Source organism: Nothobranchius furzeri, chromosome 15 (genome assembly GCF_043380555.1).
Source record: "Nothobranchius furzeri strain GRZ-AD chromosome 15, NfurGRZ-RIMD1, whole genome shotgun sequence".
Taxonomy (NCBI): Eukaryota; Metazoa; Chordata; class Actinopteri; order Cyprinodontiformes; family Nothobranchiidae; genus Nothobranchius; species Nothobranchius furzeri.
In genome coordinates this window covers 36,327,972-36,339,337 of record NC_091755.1, presented here as the reverse complement: position 1 = coordinate 36,339,337, position 11,366 = coordinate 36,327,972, and the positions used below count along the sequence as shown (strand labels likewise).

General features: G+C 39.5%; 1 protein-coding gene across 2 annotated transcripts; it reads right to left on the bottom strand.

The window, feature by feature from the left end:
• Positions 1 to 4,812: 4,812 nt before the first annotated feature.
• On the bottom strand, positions 4,813 to 9,430 carry szrd1 (SUZ RNA binding domain containing 1). Of its 2 annotated transcripts, XM_054745744.2 has the most exons (5): positions 9,287 to 9,430; positions 8,599 to 8,680; positions 7,674 to 7,723; positions 7,028 to 7,294; positions 4,813 to 5,145 (listed from the first exon to the last, which is right to left on the bottom strand). In XM_054745744.2, exons 1-5 carry the CDS (start codon positions 9,328 to 9,330, stop codon positions 5,046 to 5,048), a joined length of 543 nt encoding a protein of 180 aa, XP_054601719.1. In that variant the 5' UTR covers positions 9,331 to 9,430; the 3' UTR covers positions 4,813 to 5,045. The 2 variants fall into 2 exon arrangements, with proteins under 2 accessions (XP_054601719.1, XP_015822490.3); XM_015967004.3 differs by lacking the exon at positions 8,599 to 8,680 and having other exon boundaries at positions 9,287 to 9,424.
• Positions 9,431 to 11,366: the final 1,936 nt, after the last annotated feature.

The following is an 11,366-nucleotide window of genomic DNA, read 5'->3' as shown; positions in this document are numbered from 1 at the left end:
GGAAAAAGGGCTGGACACATTGGACTGAACAACATACTTTCACTTTAGGGAAATAGCAATCAGGTACATGTAAACACTGGAATAATTGAAACCCCTAGACAAATGTCTTTTTTTCCTCTGGGTGTCCTCATGGCTGTGTTCTTTCACCACTCTTGTTCATTTTTATGCCAAAGACTGTCATAGCAGGTATTCCCAGAAAAAAAACATCTTAAAGTTTGCTGATGACTGTCATCCTGTCCCTCCTCAACAGTGAGGACCTTGATCATGGTGGTCAAGGGACTTCACTAACTGCTGTCAGTCTAACTTTAAAAAAATCAACATCTCTAAAACCGAGGAGATGGTTATTGATTTGAGAAAAGTAGTCAACCAGTTCATGCTTTTTTTCTGGGGAAGTGGTGGAAACAGCCTAGACATCTAGACAGACCGCAGTGCTTTTATGGAGAGAAACAACAAAAATGGAGGCAGTTTGAAACAGCTTTGGCATCAACTTTGGACCATTTAGCTTCGGTCTTTCTTTGAGCCAAAAGCAGATAGAGATACTTAAGTACTTTATTTAGAAAAAGGACATATTTGCATTTCTTTGGCAGTTTATGGCAGACTGCCTCATTGACTGACACCCGTACGTACCAGCAAGTATGTCAAGTTGTTCTAAGACATTTCAAAAGCAACCACTGGACCATCCAGTTGTCGGTCTCGCCGAAGTGGCGCACTTCCGCACTTCCTTGGGTCCTCCATTCTTGTTTCGCAACAGAGCACCGCTGGTGTGAGAGGTATCAGAGAAGGAGAAACAGCGGGCTGTTACCACTTCAACTTTAGGACAAACTACCAGAGTCCCAAAAAGAAAAACATAATTTTGTCACACCCTGTCTTGTCTCCCCGTTCTCTTCAGTCATGTGTCTCTGTAAATTGCTCCCACCTGCCTCTCGTTTTCCAATCACCCAAGCTCCCAGCCCTCATGTATTTTAACCCCTTCAGTCCTGTGTCTCTTGTTGGTTCATTGTTGCAGTAGTCCAGCGTGTTCTGTTATTAAAACCCTTTTGTAAACCGTTCCTGCTTGTCTGCCTGCCTGCCTTTGCACCCACATGTGGATCCGGCCTCCGCTTCACTCACCGGCACGGTTGTGACAGAATGAGCCAACCCGCTAAAGGATCCAGCGGGGAGATTCTCCCCTGGGAGTGCTTGCTCCAGTTCCTTACCTCCAACCACCGGCCGGCTTCTCCTCCTCCGGCGTCGCCTCGCCGCAGACGTCGCCGCCGAACTCCAGCCTCAGCGATCCTCTCCACCCTCCCGGAGCCGAATGGAGACTTGGACGGGGAGGTGCAGATGGACCACTCCTGCTATGTGGGCACCAGACTGGCTGTGTGCTCCCCAGGAGTTGGTTCCGTCTGCAGCAGCTCCTCCTCCACTCCAGAAGCCTGCAGTCCAGAAGCCTGCGGTCCAGACCGCTGGCGGTCCAGAGACCAGCGGTCCAGAAGCCGGCGGTCCAGAGGCCAGCGGTCCAGAGGTCGATGCCCCCGGACCAGAAGTCGACGCCCCCGGACCAGAAGTCGACGGAGGTCGACGCCTCCAGCCCTGGGGTCGACACCTCCAGCCCAGAGGTCAACGCCCCTTCGTGTCCAGAAGTCGACGCCTCCTCGTGTCCAGAAGTCAACGCCTCCAGTCCTGTGGTCGACGCCCCTTCGTGTCCAGAAGTCGACGCCCCTTCGTGTCCAGAAGTCGACGCCCCTTCGTGTCCAGAAGTCGACGCCCCTTCGTGTCCAGAAGTCGACGCCTCCTCGTGTCCAGAAGTCAACGCCTCCAGTCCTGTGGTCGATGCCCCTTCGTGTCCAGAAGTCGACGCCCCTTCGTGTCCAGAAGTCGACGCCTCCTCGTGTCCAGAAGTCGACGCCTCCTCGTGTCCAGAAGTCGACGCCTCCAGTCCTGTGGTCGACGCCCCTTCCAGTCTGGCACCAGCAAGCGGGATCACATAACCCCGGTTCTGCCCTCTCTACATTGGCTTCCTGTCTCTTACAGGATCCATTTCAAATTTTAACTTTTTGTTTTTAAATCCCTTCATGGCCTGGCCCCATTTTACATCTCTGAGCTGCTGTGCTTACATCCCTGCCAGAACCATGAGGTCCAGCTCTCAAGCTCTTTTAACAGTTCCAAAAACCCGCCATAAGACTCGCGGCGACAGAGCTTTCTCTGTGGTTGGTCCCAAACTGTGGAACAAACTACCTCTCAACATCAGGACCACACAGAATCTAGAGCATTTTAAATTCCTTCTTAAGGCACATTTTTTTATTTGGCTTTTAATGCAGGTTGACTTGAGCATCTTAAAAGTTGTTAACAGTATATATTATAAATTGTGACAGTTGTGTGCTCATTTTATTTTAGGTTTTTGTTGTTGATTTGTTGTACCTTGATTTGTTTTACCTTGTACTACCTCCCTCCTCGTGCTCTGAAGATCAGCTCCTAACTGTCCCTAAGGCACGTTTTAAGGGCATTTTCTGTCTGTGCTCCAAAATTGTGGAACTCATTACCTCTTCAGGTTAGGCAAGCACCCTCTATTGCTGTTTTTAAATCACACCCACTACTTTTCCCTGGCCTATGAACTCATTCGTTTTTCCACCTTGTTTGTTCGATTTTAAATTTGTGTTTTTATTTTCTAGTTCTACTTGTTCTATTAGTTTTAGTCTGTTCTTTTAACTCTTTTCTTTTTTACTTCATATGATATACACGACTATTTTAGCTTGTGTTTTTTGTTTTTATGTGCAGCGCTTTGGTCGGTTGTAATGCCGTGTTAAAAGCACTCAACAAATAAAGTGGTATGGTATGGTAGAGCTGTGGGTAAGCTTTGCTGCTGTAAATGCGCTCCATAAATAAAATTCATCTTTATCATTTTACTCCACTCAGAACCTGTGGAACTACAGCAAGTCCTTAAGGACGCAAGATCTGTTTTGTGTTAGAAATATTTAAATTCATGTTGTACCACAGCCCTCCTGAAGTTAAAAACTCTGAAAGCTTAAAATACTTTTAAACTTGAGGTGAGTGGTCAGGCTACTTGTGAAGATTTAATCATTTTTCCCTTTCATGCTGTACGGTTCCATACTTCCACGGCACACGCAGGCCCAACAAGATCCAGATACTAGAAAAATTTTTACTTTAAAAAGTTTTAATCAAAAACGTGTGTTACACATCATCCCTCATCCAGTCACATATCTGTTTCACATTCAAGTTTTATCTACGATAAGATGAAATAAATACTAGAAACATTTTTGTAAATTCTTTAATTAAATCAGTTTTACAGGCAGTTTTGAGCTCATCTCCGCTCACCTGTTCCTGCTCTGCCACTAGATTCCCTCAACTAAAATCTCTTTAACAATATCAGGAATTCCCCTTCAAAAAGTTTCTCAATTTATTAAACTAAATAAAATCAATAACCAGGAAGTAAAGATTTACAGGAGGCACAAGCTGAATTGAAACACGACCATAAGAGCCTTTTGTATTGATGATCTTGCACCACTAAATATGGCTGAGATCTCCTCTGTGGAGACGTTGGGCGCAGTGGTCCTGGAAAGCCGCGCTTGCTGCTTCACATCCTGCGGTGCCGTTCTGTTTTAGTAGCAGATCATCTTTTACTCAACGATCCCACAGGAGGTGAAGTAACAGTTCACGGACCAAGATGCTAAAATCAAACAAAACAACAAATAGTACTCATTTTGTTCAACAGAGCACCGTTTCTAAGTGCTGAGCCCAATTTAAATAGACATCGGTTGACTGAGCAATCATACCCACTGGAAAAATACAATCTTTGTTCATTTCATTCATTCAGTCTCAATCACATGGAGCCGAGTTCCTACTCCAGTGGAGGATGTGAAGAAACCAGCAACACCAGACAAGATGGAGACAACGAAGCTGGGAGAGGGGCAATAAATTAGTCCCAACTCTAAACTGCTGCCAGCACAATTTTCAACTAATAATGACTTTTTAGCTTAATTCATTTTTTTAAAAGGGCCTTTGGTTTATAATTGTCAAAATACTGCTTTAAAACGGCCGCCATTTCATAGTAAAAGGCAGAAAAACTACTTAAAATTTGACTTTAATCCTCTTAAATTCTTTTTTTCCTTGTTTACTCTTAAATAGACATTTTTTTCCGCAAAAGAAAAAAAAATACAAAGCTTTAAAAACAAACCGTAAACAGAAACAGACCGCTTGACACACACGACCCCAGACATGTCCTCAAACACAAATGTCATTTACAAATATAAGGGGGTGCACTGATACTTTATGCAGCATAAAGCACGAGGTGCATCTTCTATGGAAGAAACAACATGCTGCTGGACAGGAAGTTTGTTTATGTCGATAGCAAAATATAGTTTTTACCAAATAAAAAATATCATTCCTATCTCGTAAAAAACAAGGTACTCATCTTTAAAACTTTATTTCTTAATACTGATTCTCAGTGACGTGTAAAAACATTAACCGTGGTTTATAAAATATCGGTGCATCCCTTTTGCAGATAAAGACAAAATAAAACTAAACGTTAAAATCCAACATGAAGAATAAAAGTGATGTTTTGATATTATTGCTGGGAGGACGTCGCTGATTTAGTTTTGATATGGCTCCTGCTGTAACCTCGTCTCTGAACTATTATCTGTTCCAGTCTTTGCTTTTGCCCTCCCAGGGTCCTCGGATGGAGCTGCTGGGGCAGAATGAGGAGAAACATGGAGCTGAGGGGCGACTCTTAAAGGGGGGAAGGGGGGATCATCACAGTGAGTCCAGAATTAGTCCAAAATCACAGTGTCAAACAGACTAGAGAGGGGGGGAAAGGAGCTCATTTTTATTCCGACTTCCTCCCGGAGTTCTTCGCTCCCTGATGGCTTTGGGTGGCTGCAGAAAGGAAGATGAGCACAGCGGTGCAGCCAGAGTCGCGGCCCATCTGATATGAGAGAACTGAAGGAAGATTTAAGAAAACGGTACATGTCTGATCTCAGGTGGCCCTTAAGCTTTCTCTCCCTCCCCTCGATAGCCGGGTCATCCTGGAGACCCGCTTATCTGTGCTGTCAGAACCCCTGGGTGCCATCTGGGCCGGCCGGCTGTCGGACAATGTGACTGTTTGATCTGGAGTCCTCTGAAGGCAAAGTGGAGTTATTGCGCCCTGGCCTGGTGGGAAAGAAGAAAATGAAACATGAGTAAAGTCAGAGAAACCTTTGAGTTTTAGATCCTGAATGTGAAAGTCTCACATCAGACGTGTTTGAGCTCAACGTTCACTCAGCATCACGAAAGCAAAAACGGTTTCCTTTTACTGATTTTTAACATTATCCAGCTGGTAATAGCATTTCAGTGGGTTTACATTACTTAAGTATGACTCACTACCCTCTGAAGAAAAACACATTTCCCTCTGCCAATTATAGAGAATTCTAACCGTTAATTCCTGTCATTCATTCATTCATTCATTCATCTTTATTTCGAGCCATCAGAAAAAGAAATATGTATATATACATAAACGATGATGCACAACAAAACTGAACCAAGACAAAAGAAACAATCATTTAGCCCTTGCTCGAAAAGGAGTGGGAGGAAGTAAAACTTGTGTTGTTTGCAATCAGACACCAATTTCTGTCTGTCAAAGAGAAAAACTGAAATTCTCTCATTTCAATTAAGTATTTTCCTAAAGATGAAATAGACCAAATCTAGTGTTTAGTCTTTAAAACACAACCCAAGGGCGAGAAGTGGACGCATTTCATCTCCTCTCAGTCGTAAATATGCCAAAACGTCAACAAATCGGATTATAACCTACAAACAACAAATCCATTCTACATAGCTTTTATATCACCTTCTCAAACGTTTTAGGTTCACTGGCTTTTAGTTTTAAATTCCAAATAAATCAAATACTTTCAATTAAATTAAAGAAAGGATTTCTCAAAAATAAAGAGTAAATATTCTGTAACAAGTCAAATCTTGTTTATTTTTAACTTACAAAGACAATCTTAAAGCATTCTGGAAATCAAAAAGCACGAGACTATTTCAGACAAAGCACACCGATTGCGCTTTACACTATCTGTCGTATTACAAAATAAAACACGTTTTCCAGCATTTCTCCCTAAAACAATGGGTGTTTTCTTTTGCAAAACAAGTTAATCGATCATTTTGACTTTCATATAAGTGAAACTTATAATTCTGTTATTAGAAAAGCAATTGATCCTGTCTCAACCCCGATAAAATAAAGTTTTATTCAAAATTGTTCATAGATATTACCCGTCAAAAGCAAACATCTGTATTTTTTTTCCAAATGTTTCTGACATCTGAACTTTTTGTGGTTGTAAGGGAGAAACTAATGAACATGTTTTTGTTGATTGCTTTCATGTAACTTTGTTTTGATTCCATTTACAAAGATACATTTCCAGAAAGTTACAAAAAAATATTTCTTTAAGCAAATATGAAATACTTCTTATTGTTACTAACCCTCATTTTTCATCCAATGAAAAATACATAATTAACTTAGTCATTATTTTAGCAAAATATTATTTACATAAAATGATGTTTCAGAAAAGTATCCCCTCCTTCTATAATTTCAGAATTACAGACCTTATGAAATATTGGAACAGCATTGAAAAATTAAAAAAGAAGAACAATAAACTAACAAAGAGCATAAACTTATTTCATCATTTCAACTTAAGACACAGCAGACCCCTAAGTGTTATGTTTCTAAGTTATTTATTTTTTCGTCAGTTTTTTATTTTTTGTTTGTTTTATTGTTAATAGTTTCATAATGTTGCATATATGTTATTGCATTTGTATACAACTGTAAAATGTGATACATGGATATAATGAACTGAATAATTGAATGTATTTTCTGAATGTATCGACAATAAGTTAATAAAACCTGTATTAAAAAATAAAAAGTGAAACTTGCTTAACCCAAATCAATATGGCCGCCTGAGAGGGAGAAACCAAACCACAAAGGAGAAAAGCTGCATGCACTGTTTAAAGTAAAAGTAACCTCCTAAAGCCCAGCTGGTATCTGTGATGTGTAACGTGTCACCTGTCAGTGTTGGGTTTGTCCTGAGGAGTCTCCTCTGGGCAGGCGCTGCCCAGTATTCGCTTCCTTGCCTCTGCATACTCTGCTTCTCGTTGGGCCAGAGACTTCACCTGCGGCGTTGGCCTGTTCTGATTCAGCGGGGATCCCAGGGAGCCGTTACTTGACGGCCGCTTCAAAATGCGTATCTGAGGTGCAGGTGCTGCTGGTAAAGAGTTGTCCTGTATTACCATGGTTGTTTTTAACGGTGACCGTGAAGAATTACTGGATTCTCTGAAAGAGGAAAATAACCACAGAAGAAACTAAACATAGTTTATAATAAAAACAGATTATAAAGATTTGTGTCATTGATTTTTGTCTTATTGTTGTCAGCAAGGAGCTAAAGCCAATGAGAAGAGTGTAAATGGACTCTAGAGGGGTAACCCCTAAATAAACAGCATTATACTGAGCATGGTGAAGGGAGTACGTTCCCCAGCTGAAATTGGTTCCATCAAGATGTAAAAAATAAATAAACAATAGTAGAGTCTGAAGTTGGCTTAAAATATACACTACTACTCAACTTGCAAAATTATTCACTTCAAAAGCAGACTAAAGACAAAAAAAGCAACGCAGACATGTCTTTGGGTAATAGTTTGGTTTCAGAGGTTCTTACTTTTCTTTCTGGCTGATCCGAAGCTTCTCTTCTAACCGTTTTTCCATTTCCTGAGAAAAAAGTTGTGCAAACAGGAACGTATGAAAACAAACACCTGGTTGATTTGGGAGAGGAAAACGTGCAGTAGGTGGTGTGTTAGAGAGAGGATGGAAAGCAGGATTCAGTTACAAGCTATTTGTACATTTGAGGACAGCTGCCAAGTCATTACAAATAATATGTTCAGTTGACCAACATTGGATTTAGAGTACTGTAAAAACATCTGCCATCTTCTTTTCAATATATTACAAGAATATTGGAAATATGTGCAGATATTTTTATTTTATTTGGCTGAACTGTTGCAGACAAGCTTTCTTAGAATGTAAAGCTCTTATTTGGATACTGTCTGCTTTAATCGGTCAAAAAACTCCAACAAGGAGACCGACCAATAATCTTTAGTTTTCTAATGCATGTTCTTGTGTTACGGATTTTTGTTGCTCCAAAATCAACATGCTGGATCAAAGTGGATAAAAACATTGACAATTCTCTTAATCTACCTCTCCATTTTTACAGGACTGTCAAACACTGCTATCTCATATGGCCCAAATCATGCAGGACCTCTAATGTGTTTGACAGATGGCTAGAAAGGGTCATTTATACCTCAACTGACTTCTTAGACCTGATTAAACAAGAGGGATCAAAATATGTAAGAGGATGTTAACGCATTTCAAAAACCTTACCAAAGAATCAGGTACAAACATTAGATGGCTGAAAAAGCAGCCAATGACCACAAGAGTGAAACGGTCCTCAGGAATAATGGAGGATTATTCCTCAAGCCTGCTCTAAATTATTAGGAGACAGTCTGGTGTAATTAAAGCAAAATGTAAAGAAAGCTTTGTGTTAGCAGCAAAATGTATAAATAAAAAAACTCATAGAAATACTGACTAACCGTAGCAAATCTGTTCAAATTTGTAAGTTTAGCCCGAGAAGCAGCTTCTCCCTTCAGAGCCTCGTCCTTGATGTCATAAACTCTGCCAAAACACAGTGAAGTTAGTCGAGTTAGGCAACAACAAGCTCAGAAACAATGGTGCTGCTTGTCATATTTGTCAAAACTGCTGCTCCTGTCTAGCTTTGTAGCGGATTAAAACGTGATTTTTTTCTAGAACATTTCTCCAAGTCAGTGCGTGACTAACGATAAAGACACGCCATCAAGGTTGCGTCTATCTTTTTATGTGATTTAACTGGTTAAACTGTAAACTAATAACCGTTAATTTATCAACGCGAGCTAGGCTCAAAGTAGCGTCAAGTTAGCTAACTTAGCAGTTGAACTGAGCTCCTTGGGTTTACCTAAGCCGTGCTAATTACGTGTACGCAAAAAAAATCGAAAAATATAAACAGATCATTGACATATTTTAGGTTATCCGGCCAACCATGCTTCTTATAATCCTAATTAATTCGAAAGCTGACGCTACTACATTCGCTAAGTTTCTTGAGGGTAACCTTAGCTTTAGCCACATTGTTGGCCCTTGAGTAGCCGACACGAAGTGGGGTTGAAATAACTTTTACAGAGAACCTCGTCGTTACTGACAAGCAGATTTAATCAAAACTAAGCATAGAAGGTGTATTTTGTCATTTACCCCACTATCAACCGCTTCCTCCCAACTTTCAGCGATCTCCTCATCCATGTTTCATTTTGCCCCAGACACGCTGTGGCCGAACGGAGCTCCTTCCGAACAGGTCCGCCTCCGACGTCTGCAGATCGTGACGTCCTTCTGGCGGAGTTTCCCCACAGAATCCGGAAATGAAATAAAAACTACGAAACCCACACTTTAATTTTAGTTCATGTAATTTAATTTTATTTAATTTTATTTTTTTATCATTTGTTATCATTTTTATTTTATTTTATTTTATTTTATTTTATTTCAATTTAACTTAACTTAACTTTATTTTATTTTATTTTATTACAAAAAAACCTCAAGTACAGCGTCATTTCACATCACTTGGCTTCAAACAAACCAGGCGGTCTTGTCATCTTCAAAGTTGCAGATATTAAAAATTTCTCACACTTTTGAAGGTTTTCCGAAGTTTTCCTTAGATATTTGACTGGGTTTCTACTTATAAACCAACTACAGAAACTGGATTATACCTTTGAGATCATCTTCAAGGAACACATTGACATCAATAAATTGTTCATGACTCAAATAAAGTGGCTGAATGAATGATTTAATGCTTTCCCAGACAAAATATGTATTTAAATGCTTAAAATTCAATTGAATGATTAATAAAACTGTGACATTTCATTTGCAATAAAACAATCTTCACTGGGATCATGTTTTGGGTGGTTCTCTGTGTTTTTTTATTTAATTTTATTTTATTGTTTTGTAGTGCGGCTTAATTTCATTTTGCATAAACTCATGCCATCACTGGCAGATTTGAATTTTACAAACTTTGCAAAGTCCTATTTAGTTTAGTTAGTTTAGTTTAGTTTTATTTGTCATATGCAAGTTAGCACAGGGTCAACATTGCAATGAAATGTGTTTGACGAGCAGCGGTCTCTCAGCAGCATAATACAATAGAAAAAAGAAGAAGGTATAATACAGTAAAAGCAAAATATTAGAGAGTATTTGGACTTCACTCTCCACACGATGGGTGAAATATCCCCAACACGTATCCTGAGCAGCTGTTGCAGTTGTTTTCAGTGCTTTCCCATTTCTGCCAACACACAATATGTAGAGCCTGCAACAAAAAATGTTTTGATTTGTTCCAGCCCTTAGGTTTGGCCTTAAATGTTACTTTCATCCCGAGAAAACAAATGCATCTAAGCACATTCTCCATCTGAATGATTAAACTGATACTTGTATTTTTTGTCTTTAATGTGCAAAAAGTAATATTTTTGTTTTCATGAGACAGAAATGCTGACATGATCAGCAGTTTAATCTCAGATTGTTTTTTTTTACTAATTTGTTTTAATTTATATTTATGTGCAGTGCAGTTTAACTTCATGCAACTTCATGTAAATTCTGATTGCCTTGCAGAAAATTGAGACTTTCTCAAAGCAAAATGCTCCAAAAATTAAAATGCTGTTAAACGTTGTTGATCTACTCACAGATATAACTTACCCGTGTAAAATGCACGCCACCTAAACTGAAGTTTAGAAATAATGGTGCACTGATATTTTTCCAGATTCACTAAATCATATAAAGCTGTTCCCATAAACTTAGCATGAATTGAGTATTTTGTTAGCAAGTTGATTAATCCGTTTTACCTTTACTTTTTTATCTCATCCTCTCAGGAATGTTTAAAAACTCAATTTAACCACTCAAAACTTGCCAACTAACCCACAATGTCAAATATTCCGCCAGGTACAATTTAGCATTACATCTTTTGTTGACCAAACAACTTTTAAAAAGCTGTATAGCCTTAAATATACAAAAAGTTTTTCTACTAAGTGACTATTGTAACTTTATTTCAGTAGTTCCATTCTACTCCCAATAATACAACAAAGATGAGGATTTTATTTTTCAGATTCAGAAATGTTTTAAGGGTTCAGCTGAACAGTTCCAGCTTTTTGCCACTTGAGAGCGCAAAATCCCCAGTTCAGTTGCAGCTTTTCGCCACTGGAGAGCGCAAAATTACATCTGCATTTATAATTAATTGTCAATGGAAACCCTCTGAATTTGTAGGCACGTTGACCCAATGAACTCTTCACAACCATTG

What these genes read in the sequence shown, in the direction of transcription:
- szrd1 (XM_054745744.2), bottom strand. Translation starts at nt 9,330, where the DNA reads ATGAGGAGATCGCTGAAAGTTGGGAGGAAGCGGTTGATAGTGGG. An exon ending in AGGAAGCGGTTGATAGTGGG is followed by an intron (nt 8,681 to 9,286) that starts GTAAATGACAAA and finishes GTGTTTTGGCAG; the next exon opens with AGTTTATGACATCAAGGACG. An exon ending in ATTTGAACAGATTTGCTACG is followed by an intron (nt 7,724 to 8,598) that starts GTTAGTCAGTAT and finishes CTTTTTTCTCAG; the next exon opens with GAAATGGAAAAACGGTTAGA.